We start from the raw sequence: 15,881 nt of genomic DNA, 5'->3' as shown, positions 1-15,881 counted from the left end.
TTTTTTATTATCATTTCCGCAGACATCACACAAGAAGACTGCACTGTGTTTTTGCATGACACCAAAAGACAAACTCTCCCACGAGTTGTATGAACTGCAGAATGATCTCAGTGGACTAAACATCCAGTGTGGCATCATATAAACGAATCCTTAAGAAACCTGCGTTTAATTCCTCTCTCATCAAAAGCCGGATCACTTGCTCACATCGCAGAGAAATTACCCTACTCTCTCAGGAAACAGTATTCTGTAAATGACGTGACATGACGGCCACAACAAGGAAGAGCCGCCAAAAGTGTTGGTCCACAGCCCCCTGGCGGCCAGAGACGCACAAAAAGTCATTTTTTTAGTTCACATTCAGTAACGCTGGCTGCCGGTTCAAAGCCAGACTTGTCTCAACAGATGAGACTGAACACATCAGGTCAGAGGAATGTTGGAGAAAGAACAAAACCTTTGCGCACAACAGTAATTCTCACTGAACCAGCAGACTGTGCAGGTTAATGTGCACAGAGAGGAAACAAATATGATGCAAGTGTTTGTAATCATCCTGAGTGCATTAATGTGTAGAGAAACCATAAAACCATATTGCAGATGATTACCTGCTGCTTCTAATTCAAGTCAACACCCTCTGGACTGTCGAGGTGCACAATATGCATTTCTTCAGAAGATCGGTGAACTCATCTCTGGACACATTTCAAAGTGAATGTGATCTTGTTAAAGGATAAGTTCACCCAAACATGGACACTCGGCCTTCATGTACTGATGCTCAAGTGAAGTTTCGTAGTCATACAAGACATTTCTGGAGCTTCATGGCAAAACAGCACTGAAGCACTCTCCTAAACAACTGAATGTTGGGACTTGTATTAAAACAAACCCAAAATTTTTTTTAATTTTTACAGTTTTGCTGTGAAGCTCCAGAAATGTGTTATGAACTATACAATCTGACTTTCCATGAGCATGAGCGTGAGTAGATAATAGCTGATTTTTCATTTTTGGGTAGGGCCAGATATCGTAAAAAGAAATGATAGCGATACCTTGCCTTTGATATCGGTTGCTGAAAGATACTTTTCTCTATACCAATTTTATGAGATCCATTTAAAAAAAGATTACATTAAACACACGTGGTAGGTCTCATCTGTGGGCGTAACCTAGTGTTTTTCCTGCATGCTCACTGACACTGATAACTTCTCAGATATACAAATTTGTTATTGAATGACAAGACGTTCCATGACTCAACAGTATTGAGGCAATTCTGTCGGTGCCATAACAGTTTGATACGCAGCCCGATCTCTGAGTGAACTTATCCTCTGAAGAACAAGTAAATGGTATGACTTTTATTGTCAAACAGATCTGGCAGTAGAGATGCCTACAACTCCCCTTCCTCAAGAAGCTCAAAACCAAATGATTAAGCACATAAACAGGCAGATCAACCCCTCAACAGTTTATCATCACAAAGACCTAATCCAATTGGTTCAAAGAAGGCCATGTGTATAAATGCAGGCTATTACATCGAGTCCCTCATATACAAAGCGTATACACTTTGGAAGATGCTACTGGTTATGTTAACCAACACAACTGGTTTGAACTTAAAAAAGGGCCATATCAGCAGTTTTTAGCTCATTTATAACAAATCACTTACACTTTACATCTCTTGCTACTAACCATCGGATATAGACTTGGATGCATTTTGTATTCTAGGCTCATTTCCATTTAACAAAAAATCTACTAGGATACTCTTGAAGCTTTACTCCATCACAGTCAACATCAAGTATGTAGTAGTTTTTGTGTGTTTCGAAATCTGTGTTCAAACTGCATGACTACAACAATAATGTGACATAACCAAGATATCCAGATTTTTTTGTTCGCTGTGATGGATTACATAATACAGACTCCACTAAGTCTGATAATTGAGTCCTATACTATGCAGCAATAATTGAAAATATATATATATATATATATATATATATATATATATATATATATATATATATATATATATATATATATATATATATAGATATAGATATATAGAGATATATAGAGATATATATGAGATATATATATATATATAGATATAGATATAGATATAGATATAGATATAGATATATATATATATATATATATATATATATATATATAAAAAATCAGCACAAATGTTAAGTGATTTGTAGTTAAGGAGCTGAACCCTGCTGGTGTGGTCCTTTAAAATGATAAAACAGAGCGTCAAAATTAAGACAGAAATTCCAGGTTCTGCTCCACAATTAAGAAACTCATTCATAATCTCACAGCATTAACTAAAAATCCTGCTTTGGAATGCAGCCTTCCTTTACAGTTTGTTGGGTTACTCACTTAATGGTGAAAAAAAAAAAATGTATATCCTTGTTGATTCAATATTTGTTTTTAGCAACCCATAGGGAACACAATTTCGCATACGCTTTATATGGTTCATGAATATGGAAACAAAGTTACGTGACACAAGCACCTGTGCTGCCACACTAGTAGTTTTTGTGTGAGCTGTAGTTTTTGTCTTTGTTAACAAGGCAATCATTGTTTTACTTCCTACTGTTTTTTTAACAAAGGTTTCAGTTTCTTATAGCAACTACTGCAGCGGATGCCGATTATTCAATAATACGGACAGTAAACTACAGGAACATGCTTGATTAATACATTTAATTAAGTTACAGTAGCTAGCCTGGAAGCCACATCAAGACTTCTGTCATCTACTGTGCCAAAATTTTGCAAACCCCCCCATAAAACTACAGGTGTAGCATGCTGTGTCATCATATCACAGCCCTTATCATCACAGCCTAACTTACCATGGGCAAATAAAACAGCTGATATCTGGATTCTTTCCAGTAGCTGCCTGTTCAACACTGGTTTAGTATGAAAACACAGCATTACTCACAAAAATGTCACTTCACATTTGTTTAGATGTCATTTCTATACTATTAACACTTTAGACAACAGTAACAGAGTGCTGCAGAGCATGGCAGGTGATAAGCCAATAGCAATGGTGACACCAGCTAAGTGGAAATCCTGTTGTCTCATCCAGATTTATCTAATAACATGGCACTTGCATGTATTAGTTTATTAATCAGATGGCTTCGGAATGAGTTGAGAATACAGTGACAGTAAGACATTGTCCACTTTAAGGCAAAGATTGTCCTGTTCAATTTAAAACTGAACACTACGTGGTACTGTTTGACACTTCAGCTGTGCTTCTGAAAAATCTATCTTCCAAATACCTTGCATCATCACACAGGTATCTACAGATTGCTGAAGCCTTGAATAGTCAACACTTTTACTTTTTTAATAAAGCTCTTTCCTGTCTTATTCTTATGTGCGTAGTCCTTGATGGACTGAAGCACCCAACAGTGGTCCTTCAGTATGAGGGAAGTCATGTTCACATGTTGATGGGCTAGAAGCTTAATGAATGAACCGAAAAACAGCTTAAGCTCTGGAATATACGGTAAGGCGCCAAAACCCGAATGGTCATGGAGGGTGAAAGATTCATTCTTTTGACCATTAGTTCCATCATGCAGAGTGCAAGGGAATGACAAATTTGCAACCAAAAGGAGAATGGTACTTGATTCCCACTTCCTGGAACACCTGGCGAGGGATGCCTATGTCACACAGGTAAACCCTGCCAGCTCCCTCAGCTAGGGAAAGGGGTAAGCAAAGAGAAAGGGACCACTTGGCCTCCACTGCCTGCCCCTGTCCACTACCTGGGGGGTCTAGGCTGAGCACTGGTGCCCTGTTCTGGTTGGCCCAGTCTGCGGCTGCTCGGTACCAGGGCTGATCCATCAGGAATGTGTTCTCGTGGCAGTCCAGGCAGTTGATGATGAGGTCAACTGGGGTGTCTGGGAGATCTGTGGTGTCAGTGAGAAAAAATGTAAAATCTCAAAGTGCAAGGCTTGACCTGACCTAGAATACAAAATGTAGGAACATTAGGTTAATATAAAACTAGAGAAATATGCCCACCTTTGATACTTGACACCTGTTTGCCACCAGTCTTGTTAAAGAGTGTGAGCTCGCTGGTGACTGAGTCCAGCATCTTAACAAAATTGGGCAGAAACAGGATGACCTCCACTTCATGATTGGCCAGGTGACGACCACAGCTAATGCCCTGAGCTCCTTGAACATGTGGGCCACAGAGCAGAGCCACTGTGGGACGCTGGTGTAAATTTTTTGGAGTGAATCTGGGAGAAACATGAGAGATTGAAATAAGTTAGTTTTCTGAATTCTGTACTGGTCAGGCACTTACTGCCAGTAAATTTAAATTTGGCAGTGAGGTTCTCTAACAGAGCTTGTAATCAACAGTTGCGCAAAGGACCTTCAGTTTGGTTTGCAATAGGTCACAGTCCTACAGCAGAGCATTACTTATCACGGACATTTATCCATATACAGGTAGTTGTTGCAGAGAGAATAATTGCCGATTAACCAATTTTGAATGTTTACATTTTGCAAAAAAATGACAAAAATGTTGCTTTCTACATATTTTGCACACATTTCACGCCCACAGGTAAACAAAGTATTGAATTATTCTATTGAATAGCAACAAAATCATAATCTTAAGAACAAAGACAAAATAAAAATGAAAAAGTTAATCTCTCTATTGTCAAGCATTACTTGTGACCATTTTCTGTTTGATGATTTAATAATGGCTTGTCAATATAAAAAAATGAGGATCTGAAAAGACACATAATTTAAAACTTTCAGCTGTTACTGTATGTCTTTAACAACATGAAGCCACTGTCAACAGGTAAGTAACTATAATAAAAACTGAACTCGTCAAACAAAGTTATTCTTTTGTTAATTTTCTTCTTCGGACTCTAGATCAGAAGACAAGAAAATAAAATTCAATAAAATAATAAGTATGACTCAATTGTCATAAAGACTGGTTTCATTTGTGCCTTGAAATCATAAATACACTTACCTGTTGGGTCCACCCAGCAATGTAAGTGCCATCTGACTGGCACATACTCCAGTCATCTCAAGTCTTCGCTCCAATGAGAGACCATAACGCTCAGCGGCTGACAACAGACGCTTGTGTAGCTCATAGGATACACTGGGAACAACAAGGCCAGAGTCTGTATGGAACAAAAGTATGAGACAGTTGACTACAGATAACTTGGCACACCTATTATTTGTCTCAGTAAAAAAGGTAAATACTTACCAGTGCAGTACTCTTTGGCACCTGGCTGAGGGACAGTAATCTGTCTGTAGACAATAGGTTTGGCCTCCAGGATGTTTTCATCATGACGATACCGTGAGGGTGTCTGGTCTTGAGGTGTGCCACGTGACCTTGCACCATTACGGCGCTCTGATATGTCAATTTCTGAGAAAACTGCTGCTTTGTCAAAAAGAGCCAAGTTTCCTTCAAAATCAAAGTCAGTGTCCAACCCGTCGTCCATGCCATCTCCAAAACACTCATCATCTCTGTGCTTCATCTGACCGTTCTTCACCCCATTCTTTTTTGGTGTCACCTGGTTTGCCCCTCGACTACTAGATGACCCTGATGGGAGAAAATAAAGGTTAACATAGCAAACATCAGCAGTTTGATTTTTTTCTTGACCAAATTGTACTACATTGCACTTACACGAGTTGTGTCTTCGACGGAATGCCTTTGGCTGACCAGGTACATCCAGATGTCGCTCTCCATAGCTTTTAGAGCAGTGCTGAGGCGAGTTGAGCTTCTCTACAGACTTGGGGTCACCCTTTGGGACTGCAACTGGGGCACTGCTCACCTTTGTAGAACTGTTGTTCCTAGCATTGCCAATTCTGATATCTAAAATCTTTAGTTCCTTTATGTCAATGGCACTACAGAAGAAGAAGAAAAACAACGAACACCATATTTAATGACACGAAGGGAAACGAACCACTGTCAATAATTTCTTTGCTGAGCTTTACCTGAATGTGACCTCAGGAACAGGGCACTTGACTCCATTATGGAAAGGCTGTCTTAAGGAGATTGTCTGGCTGGACTGGTCCACAGACACCACCTCTCCTTGATAGACTCCCAGTGTTGGCCCACAGTTAATTGACACCAAACTACCCAACCAATCTGCAGCCATGACTGCAAAACGATAAAAAAAAAAAAAAACAGAAGCTTGACCTTCTCGTTGACGTTACGTGACAGAGAACAAAAACGTTCAGTTCAATTCATACGAGTTATTACAGAAGGACATATTAGTTGATGTTAGCAAATAGTTATGCTAACATGCTAGCGCGAGCATCCGCCTGATATCGAGCGTTGGTTATCTTGCGTTAATTTCAAGACACAAACGCTGTAATTTCGTTTATTTTACCTTGGGTTAGAGTGATTCACCTTCCAAAAAAAATGTATCGAAGCACACTCTTCAAGAACACAAATGATTATAGTGTCAAGTTTAGCGCTGAAAAGAAAACTGTTGCTGCTTTAAACTGCTAGCTTTTAGCTTCTTCAATGGTCAAAAGACGCTACTTTTGCTAGCTTCTGCATTACGACTTCCGGCTTCCGGCATAAGGCACCTTTCGAAACAAGAGCACAATCGTGACCCACCCCTTTAACCTAAATGAAAAAGCCCGTAATAATTTTTATGGTCTTCAAAAGTTTTTACAAAATCGTGTTTTGTTTCATTTTGGATGCTGCGTAAAATGAATCTCTTGAAAATTTTCAAAATATTTATGAATGTGAGAGTTGAATAATGGTCTGATTGGCATATTTAGTCAGACCGTTTAGTCAGTGGTATGCAATATTTCACACTGAGCTGTAAAGTATTAGCTTACTAATATAGCCATGATACATCTGACAGTTAATCACATGCTTGCTTATATGGAGCTTAAATGAAATAGTTTACAAATCCCAATATGAACAAGACTCTGAACCATCTTCTGGTTCTATGTGTCAAACGGCAAACATAATCGATCCTGAAACATTCACTGTAATAAATAATGACTCATAGGAAAGCTATGTGCATTATGATCATTGTTAGGGAGATGTTCTTAACAACTCATGTCAACAAACAGCTGACTGAGTGAGATCATGTGGAAACTATCCCAGAAGCCTTAGCACACGACACACCCACCCCACTGCATCTTGTGTACATAGGTTACCATGGATACTCAGTTCAAGGACTACTGAACAGCTTGCAGTCCAAGCTGTGTGAAGCTCACAAGCAGATTACACAAGTGTTGTCAGTGTAAAGGGGAGGGTCTCTACAGAAAGGTAGCGTGAGAGGAAGTGCCATTTTGTGCAGACTCCAGCTATGTTGTGTGTCTTTTCTGATCTAATTTTTCTACTTTTTATCATACATTCTTGAAAATAGATATGGAGATAAGGGTGACATTAACAAATGTATTTTCAGGCTTAATGACTGTAATTGTCATGGTGTGTTAAAACTAGCTGTTGACCATCAAGCAAGCAGTGGAAATATCAAGACACATGATCCATAAATAGTCACACGCCTCAAGCTGCCACCTTTGTGTGAAAATTTTGTGGCTTGGGCAGACGTGGGGAGATGAGGACTGCAGCCTCTCCCATACAAGGGGAAGTCATAGCTTCGATCTACAGTCCAAGACGTTTAGACCCTCATGCACAAGTCCATTTTCTCTCACGGACCTCGACATGTGGGACACCAAGTCTCGCTTTACAGCTCAGGTAAGACCCATATATTCGCTTTATTTGTGGTACAACAGATTGATCAAAGGAAAGTTGTTTAAAAAATAATTGTCTTTCTTTCTTAGACATCAGCATGGTGTGGTATGGCAGCCGTGTCTGGGACAGGGTTTATGTCCAGAGTTAGCACAAGGTGAGGAGAAGTTTTATGCAGTTTTTTAAATGTGAGATACAAAGGTAATGCTAAATTTCTAGTCATGGTGATGTAAATTACTCTGGCGAAAATTTGGTATGTGTTCCAGCACATCCGGGAGCACCGGCGGCTTTAGGCAGACGGATCCATGTCTAAGGAAGTGGCAGTCATTGTCCCATCTGCCGCCTGAGGGTCCTACACGATCCTTTTCTCCATCTCCAGGGGCCGAATTAAGGGCGTCTCGAGGTGCAAGCTTCAGACAAGCAGAAGTGGGACAGTGGCTGCAGGATTCTCACGAGCGTGTAGACACTCAGCTAGACCGCCTGACGACCAGAAATTCACAGCTGAACTACAACAGAACTGCAGCGCGACTGCTTGACATGAAACACAAAGTGAGTTGAAATATATCTAAATTTGCATGGAAACACATTTCTAATATTTCCCCCTTGTTTGCATTTTGTTCTGTTCTTGCCACCGATTGTTTGGGTGGATTTATAGTTGTTCTACTTTGGGTAGGTGTGTTGTTTGTGTTTCAGTGGTACTGAGCATCCTGTTATCTTGGTGTGTTTCACAGAAGCTGTCAGAAATGATGGCCGCTCTTGAGCAGGAGAAGGGGGCAGCTGAATTATCCCAATTTGAAAAGAGCCGGCAGTGTGGAGATCTTCAAGAAAAGTGAGTGCAGCAAAAGAAAATGCAAAGGAAGATTTTCTTGAATGACTTCAGCAAAGATTGAGATTCCTCATGTTGAATTTACTCACAAGGGACCTACAGCTGGAGAAGGAGCTGCTGCAAATGAGGTCCACTTTGGACAGAGAGAACGGAAGATCTCCTGGCTCACTTGGCAGAGCATCACCGATGAGTCAAGAAGACTTAAGCAGACAGGTGTGTAAGCTTTTTGTCTGATAAAAACTGATTATCATTGTTTCTGCCAAAATTTTGCATTTACATATGATGACTTTAATTCAGGAGCGGCAGGAGGTTGACGCAGAGCTGTGCAAGCTGAAGGAGTCTCTGAGAGACGCTGAGGCAAGTGCAAAGAAACAAGAAGAAGAACGAAACCAGGCACTCCAGAGGCTGCAGACTTCCACAGAGGTCAGTAGAAAAATATGTAAAGGAAATTCAAACGTTTACTGCAGCGGGCTGTTTCACTGCCGTTGTCTTTTCCCTTCCATATTTACATGTTCACCTACCCAGGAGCAGAGGGCGCTGTTGAATCAAATACAGGTGATGAACAAGAGTTTTACCCACATGAAACAGAATCACTCTGAAGTGCAAGAACAGCTGAGCGAAGCGAACAACAAGATCAGCCAAGCATGCCTGGTCTGTCAACATTTCATATTGATATGAATATTGATATGAACCTAGATTTCAAAGTTTCATATTTGGAATTGCACCATGAAAATGATCTTTAATACTTTTCAGGAAAAAGCCATCCTGTCGACTCAAGTGCTGAAGCTGGAGGATGATATAAAAGAACTGAAGGCTAAACAGACAAGACCTCTGTCTGACAGAAGTCACCTGACTCAGGTGTCAGTCTTTTACTACAATATCTGATGCATCTAAGATCAAAATATTATGTCAGCATTATGTCACAGAATTGTGACTAGGTGTTGTGCATGTGTCTTATAGGATAAAGCCGTGCTGGAACAAACTGCTCTGATGAAGGAAGAATTAAAGGCTCTTAAAGAGGTTGAAAGCTTAGTCTTTTCTAGTTAAGTTTCATTTGTCTAAGTTATTTATTTAAGTAACTCCATTGTATCGTTGCTCCAGGTAAATGAAAAGTTGAAATCTGAGCTTGAAATGCTGAAGCAGGAACTGAACACAGCACAGTCTCAGCTGCAGGAGGCAACTGCAGAGAGGGTCATCAACTCCAAACAGATCACAGATCTGCAGGCAGAATGCTCCCAGCTGGTCAGAGAGAAAGACGACGTGTGCAAAATGAATGAAGGTCGACGTGAGGAGCTAAAGGAGTTAAAAGAGAAATGCAGCCAGCTCAGGTGAGACGGTGGCCAAGCTTTATTCTTCAATGTATTAAGATTAACCCTTTACATCAGTGACACAAAGTAGTATAATTGCCCTCTCTCTACGCTTTCTGAACTTTTTATTTTAAGGGATTCTTTGGAAGTTTTGGAATCAGAAAAACTGAATTTGCAGGATCGGATCCTGTGTTTGGAGGCTGAGGTACTTGAGAAGGAGGAAAAGCTAAACCTGCAGGAGGAAGAGTATCAGAAACAAGATGCCGTGAGAGTCCAGAGCACCAAGGAGCTGAAAGCTGTGGCAAAGCACTGGACTGAGAAATGGCAAAAGGTGGCTTTGACCCTGCAGTCCACACAGGAGGAGCTAGAGGAGCTCAAAAAGAACAACTCCAGGAATGAAGTAAGGCTCTCTCTTTACCACTCCCTTAAGATTTAATGATTAAAGATGCTGTTGTTATACTGGTTATTTAACTATGTGCTTTTTAATAACAGAGGGAGTCTGAGTCGCTGCTAAAGGTGGAGCTTGATGCTTGCAAACAAGAGCTGGAGCTGGAGAGGAGCAGGAGCCGGGCGCTGCTTCACAGATATAAAGGTTCAAGTAAAGGCAGTGCTGGAATGTAATTTAGTATAGTTACTCAAATACTGTAGCGGAGTACAATTTTGAGGTCATTTGTGTATTTTCATTTTCTGCTTCATATTTCTATTATGGGAGTCAATATTGTAGTTTTTGCTCTGTTACATTTATTTGACAACAATGATTACTAGCTACTTTGCGGTTTCAGATTATGCGACATATACAGTACATTAAAGATATCAGAGATGATTATTCTGGATTAAGCAACCAAGCAGTATATAATGTATCTCTAGCACTTGATTAAGGTGAATGTGCAATGCAAACACATCAAAATGACTGTAAACAGTTTAGGAAGGTTCCAGAGAATAAATCATGTTTTATTCTTTAAACACAAGGGGGCGTTAAACTGCTGTGACCTTGTGTATTTCCAGGTGGTGCAGTTCAAACACAGGACCAAGAGACAGTTACAGAGTGAGTGGTTTTGATTAGATTTTCATTTTCAAAATGCATCCGCAAATCAAAAATGGAATTCTGTGATCTGTGTCTTTATCACGAACTCTGTCCGTTTATCAGCTTATCACAATCCTCTTTGTCATGGGAGCCACTGCCAGAGTCCACCAGCAGTCAAAACAAACCCCCTCAGGTAACTGGATGTTCCTCCCTCGAGATGCAATTACACATGACACACAGTGGTGTCTTGTTTATGTAAACGTGTGTTTACAGTGAATGTTTTGTGTGCAGAATACTGAGGTTTCCATTTGATGATCAATAGGTGTGTGAGCAGAGCAGTGAGGTTCAGAGGCGGACGCAAAAACTGGCAGAAAGGGAGATGGAACTGAGGGAAAGCAAGCTTTCATGTGATGGATTGGTGAATGGCTAATTGTTCTAAAGACTGGGCATTGAGTATAAGACAGCTTTAAATCTTCACTGTGATAGAGAAGAAGCTCCGAAGAGTCTAGAAAGGCTGAGGGAGGTGGAGATAAATGAGGTTCAAGTGAGGATTTCTGCTCTGGAGCGTTTGGTCTCATATACAGTATACAGATCATGCAGGAGTGTTGAGTGGAAGTTTAACAGACACATTTCTTCTTTCCCCGTCATCTTTGTTTCTCATGATCGTCGTGAAAAAAGGCCTCAGATAAGGCTCGAGATGATGGCAGCCAAGCAAATGTCTCAATCACAGAATCAATGACAGCCCAGCTGGAAGGTATGACCCTGCATATGAAACAGCTGCAGAGGATAGTGTGTCTGATTTCTGCTCTGTAACTTCCTCCTCTGGCTGTTTTCAGAGAGCAGGAGGAGGGCGGACCAGCTCTGCCAGCAGAAAACACTGGCAGTCCACAAGCTTCAATCACTGAGGCAGCCTCACCCGGTAACATCCCTAAACAACACGTCTAAATACGACCTCCTGTGGCGGTGATGAATATAATGAATAACAGACTCCTTTTCTACAGGTTAAAGATGAGAAACCATCCGTTGAAGACAGGAAGGATAAACCTGTCTGTCCAGTCAGCCTCGACACGGAGCAGCAGAGGAGAATGGTCACTGAGCAGGTATATACTGCATGATCCAGGTGCGATGCTCTCTATCTCTGATTACTTTGGTGATTCTTTTTTCTTCCAGTTTTTCGGAAATGTCTGAATAACTAGGTTACTAAAATTGGGCCTTCCTATAATCATAATCATCATGGTCGCTGAATCTTTCTGTAGCACCATCATCGGGCCAAACTTTAAAAAAAAAAAAAAAATCCTGCAAAAACTAATGACATCCCCATCAACCTCAACTATACTGTTCGTTCAGTGGCAGTGGTGGAAAGTAGGAAGGTAACTAAGCACATGTACTCAGTTACTGTACAATATTGAGTTAATTGTATTTTACTTGAGTGTTTGCATTTCCCATTCATGACACTTTTACTCAACAACTATTTCAAAGTCAAATGTTGTATTTTTACCATTGATTCACATTATTATAATGCACATTGACTACTTAAGCGTTAAAGTTTAAGTGGTCATTGTGCATTTAGTAATACTATACGCATAACATATGCACATTTTGAATGCAGTAATATTTGTAATGGAGTATTTCTGCACTGTGGTACTACTAAAGATCTGTGTACTTCTTCCACCTCTGCTCTTGAGCAAACACTAGCATGCTAACACACTAAAATAAGATGGGTGCACTTGTAACTTGTAAATGACAAGGAGCCTCAAAAGACAAAACATCTATTTTACCATATTTGTAGCTGAAGAATCTGTTCAAGGAGCGAGAAGGAAAGGAGGCAGGAAAGGTTGAAAACAGACCAGCGGCAGCACAGACTGGAGCCTCCTCACTGCAAGACCGGACCCCAACCTCTAAAGTGATGAGGGTGAGGAGCCTCAGGAAATCAATTCTAAAAACAATGATCAGAATGCTGACCAACAAAATATGATGACAATTATGTGGCATGTATGTGGAGTATGTGCAAAAAGAACATGTTTATTCTTCATTCAGGCTGCAGCAGACAGGAGGAGCTGGCCACATGGCTCAGGTTTGATGCCAGTGTTTGAAGAGGATGAGGAGAGCTGTGACTGGGTAGGAGAGGAGGGGGGACATCCAGCAGAGGAGGCTCATACTGAAACAAATGTCCACAACCAAGACCAACAGGTTGGTTAAATTAGCCTAGGCTATGGTAACAAGTCAAAAATCCATAAACAATCAGCCTAAACCGGCAGTGTGCATATATGTCCATATGTCCGGCATCAACATAAAGCCTCCAGCCACCACATCAATTAAAATAAAGATGTTTGCATGCTAGGATGAGTCGTAAATGATGGAGTAACATCTGCAACTGATTTAAATGCAAATTAATATCATTAATGGCACAGAGATTATGTCAAAAAATTAACAGCCTGCACGTTCATTATTACATATACAGACACATATGTGCAGACAGCACTAATCCTGCTTCTGCTTTAATCAAAGAGCATACAGCACAAGAGGGGGATGGGTGTCAGCCTGGCTGCATTGGCACTTAAACTCAATGTGAAACATAGTTTATATATAATCACACACATGACTCTCCCTCCTCGGTAAATAATCGGATTTGAATCTGAGGAGTGAACTGCTCGGCTGGAACACATCTGACTGTGACTGTGTGACAACAGAGAACCAGTCAGTCACATCCAGACAGAGGGCATATGAGAAAAAGTAATATGTAATATAGTTACTTTACTGTCCAAACTCAGTCAGTGTCAGTCTGATTAATATACTGGGAATTTATTAATCATAGATCACCCCGAGCATCATTTTCTGCAGTTTGTTTTGTTAAAGAAAAAACAGAGGTTTCACATTGGTGTGTACTGAACAACATATACGACAATATTGATATAGTATCGGTGCAAGGTCAATACTGGCCTGCAGATGAATCTTTCCGGCTCCTAATTAACACAGAAAGTATCTGCAAAGGAGGCCCTCAGCCCCCGATATGAAGATGAAATGAGAGATTTCAACCCATTCTCTCTTCTGCCAGATGTCAGCTATGAGTGCAGAAATCAGAGGTCTGAAGGCAAAAAATGAGAATCTGCTGCAAGGTGAAGTTGTACATGAATCAGTGTGATAATCATTAGTGTAGATTTGTGCTGTGATCTGTGCTGTGTTTCATCTTTTGGATGTGGATTCATGTTTTTATCTCACACAGGGACAAATCCACATATGCGTAACTGGACTAAATAATGTTTTATATAATAATCCAGGCAAAGTCCCTCATACATTTTCTTTCCTTGGCCTACCATCTTCTCTGTGTATGAAAATTGTAATAGTAAGGATTGTGTAACAGATTTAGATATTAATCTCTGTGTAATTATGTCCCCCTTTTCCCTGATTTAGCTGCACTAAGGTGCGAGCAGCCAGACCAGGACTGCCCCCTCACTGCAGTCACACTATCAGAGAAGTCTCCCACTCTTGATGTGCAGCAAAAGAGGGCACCCTCCCTCTATCCTGATGGAATATTCCTGGCTGAGCTTGTGGATATCTGTAGCCCTGATGAAGGTGAAGATGAGGGAGAGGGCAAGTGATGTGTTTTGTTGAGATGCCACATTGCAAAAAACTTTCTATAAACTGGTCTACACAGACTAGTCTTCCCAGTTTGATGCACCAGCCAACTTTGTGCCTCAAAGCTTATGCTGAATGGTTTTTTTTTGTTTTGTTTTGTTTTGTTTTGTTTTTTGAACTCAAATGAAACATAAGAATGAACTCAGTGCAATAATTTAAAGACAATATTTTGCTAGGTGTTAAATGTGTACACTCAATAACTATCATAACATCTTTTCTTTTAATAAGTATCATGTAATTTGTCATGTAATGTTTCTATTATTATTTTATGGTCAGAGACCTGCCAAGTGAGAGACCACTGATCTAACCCTAATCAGGTTGTTGTTGTGGTTAACCCTAACCAGACATTAAGAAAAGTGCTGTCACAGCATGAAACAGAAAATTGCAAAGTATAAAATCATCTGTGGTTCGCAGAGATATTATGATGCCAATATTTATTCTGGTGATTGGGCTGAGGACTGAGATGTTCTTGGATGCTAGTCTAACAGAAAATCCACTGAATGGTGATCAGCAACAACAAGAGTGACAACATGAACATTTTTGACCCCAGAGAATAGTGTTATTAAAAGTCACCACTCCACCTCAGGCAAAAGTGTGTTTTATTTATATGACACGATATGGCTCCTCACATCATAGTTACATTCAGAAGATCCTACGACCAAAAAGACATGTCAAACTTATCTCAAGAGGACTGTGAAATTACACACATCAAATGAATGACTGAAGGAGTGAATACTTGTAGAAAGTAATTATAGATAAACACCATATTGCTGAGTTCATCACTGTCACATTTCTGTTTGTTTACCGAGAGAGAGAGGTTGAATGGTTACAAGAGATCACTGAGAAATTAAATGAGGAAGGTTTGTTCTCAATAATGCTCCACAAATACCTTGTACTACTCCAATGAGCTCTCGTTGCCAAAGCTTGTGCACATCTACAGCACTTAATTAATTTTAATGATACATCAAAATAAGGCCATTTTATTGCCAAGCGCCCATGTGTTAGTTCATCCATTAGAACTGAAGCGTTAGTAACACATGGTGAAACATTAGCTGTGTGCACTCTCATGGTGAAGGCTTAGTTTGGATGAGTTCAAACAGTGTGTCAGGTCCACTGAAGCCGGCTGTACAGTATGCCAGCGTGCCTGCTCCACCTGCAGGCTGCACATGTCCCTCCAGTGAGCGCGTCCCGCATCTGCAGCATCTGCACCGATTCGGACTCGACCAAGAACTTCACCTTCTGAAAAGACCTGATTCTGTCGCAGAAGAGAGAAGCAGAGGAATACAATTCAAAGAGTTGTCACAGTACAAATAAATGTGTTGGGGTTTTTTTGGGGTTTTTTTTACCTCTGTGACTGTGGGCTCAGAAGATGATCATTTACCTGCATGATGATGAACTCGACCATTAGTGGCAGTTTACTGATGTCTCCTGCAGGCAGGTCAAACAGGAAAGAAGCAT

At 40.4% G+C, this 15,881-nt stretch overlaps 2 protein-coding genes across 2 annotated transcripts; one reads left to right on the top strand and one right to left on the bottom strand.

Moving 5' to 3' along the window:
- Nucleotides 1-2,648: 2,648 nt before the first annotated feature.
- Nucleotides 2,649-6,500, bottom strand: edc3 (enhancer of mRNA decapping 3 homolog (S. cerevisiae)). Its single transcript, XM_037105753.1, has 7 exons — nucleotides 6,306-6,500; nucleotides 5,908-6,073; nucleotides 5,597-5,817; nucleotides 5,174-5,512; nucleotides 4,934-5,087; nucleotides 3,979-4,196; nucleotides 2,649-3,866 (listed from the first exon to the last, which is right to left on the bottom strand). The coding sequence occupies exons 2-7, from the start codon at nucleotides 6,069-6,071 to the stop codon at nucleotides 3,532-3,534; spliced, it is 1,431 nt and encodes a 476-aa protein (XP_036961648.1). The 5' UTR covers nucleotides 6,072-6,073; nucleotides 6,306-6,500; the 3' UTR covers nucleotides 2,649-3,531.
- Nucleotides 6,501-7,131: 631 nt separating this feature from the next.
- Nucleotides 7,132-14,455, top strand: LOC119023732 (myosin-9-like). Its single transcript, XM_037105842.1, has 23 exons — nucleotides 7,132-7,204; nucleotides 7,487-7,636; nucleotides 7,723-7,787; nucleotides 7,897-8,179; nucleotides 8,362-8,459; nucleotides 8,549-8,669; nucleotides 8,754-8,879; nucleotides 8,982-9,107; nucleotides 9,210-9,314; nucleotides 9,417-9,476; nucleotides 9,558-9,784; nucleotides 9,899-10,163; nucleotides 10,256-10,361; nucleotides 10,769-10,808; nucleotides 10,911-10,980; nucleotides 11,110-11,205; nucleotides 11,466-11,541; nucleotides 11,624-11,706; nucleotides 11,789-11,887; nucleotides 12,577-12,699; nucleotides 12,825-12,977; nucleotides 13,843-13,903; nucleotides 14,199-14,455. Exons 2-23 carry the CDS (start codon nucleotides 7,604-7,606, stop codon nucleotides 14,384-14,386), a joined length of 2,604 nt encoding a protein of 867 aa, XP_036961737.1. The 5' UTR covers nucleotides 7,132-7,204; nucleotides 7,487-7,603; the 3' UTR covers nucleotides 14,387-14,455.
- Nucleotides 14,456-15,881: the final 1,426 nt, after the last annotated feature.

The sequence above is a fragment of the Acanthopagrus latus genome, chromosome 8, assembly GCF_904848185.1.
Source record: "Acanthopagrus latus isolate v.2019 chromosome 8, fAcaLat1.1, whole genome shotgun sequence".
Classification (NCBI taxonomy): Eukaryota; Metazoa; Chordata; class Actinopteri; order Spariformes; family Sparidae; genus Acanthopagrus; species Acanthopagrus latus.
This window is presented reverse-complemented; position numbering and strand designations above follow the sequence as displayed.

Bases quoted from the DNA above. Each gene is read 5' to 3' on its own strand.
- LOC119023732 (XM_037105842.1), top strand. From the start codon at position 7,604: ATGTGGGACACCAAGTCTCGCTTTACAGCTCAG. The intron at 10,164-10,255 runs GTAAGGCTCTCT...TTTTAATAACAG, and splicing joins AGAACAACTCCAGGAATGAA to AGGGAGTCTGAGTCGCTGCT. The intron at 12,700-12,824 runs GTGAGGAGCCTC...TTCTTCATTCAG, and splicing joins CAACCTCTAAAGTGATGAGG to GCTGCAGCAGACAGGAGGAG.
- edc3 (XM_037105753.1), bottom strand. From the start codon at position 6,071: ATGGCTGCAGATTGGTTGGGTAGTTTGGTGTCAATTAACTGTGGGCCA. The intron at 5,513-5,596 runs GTAAGTGCAATG...TTCTCCCATCAG, and splicing joins CCGTCGAAGACACAACTCGT to GGTCATCTAGTAGTCGAGGG. The intron at 5,088-5,173 runs GTAAGTATTTAC...TGTTCCATACAG, and splicing joins TGCCAAAGAGTACTGCACTG to ACTCTGGCCTTGTTGTTCCC.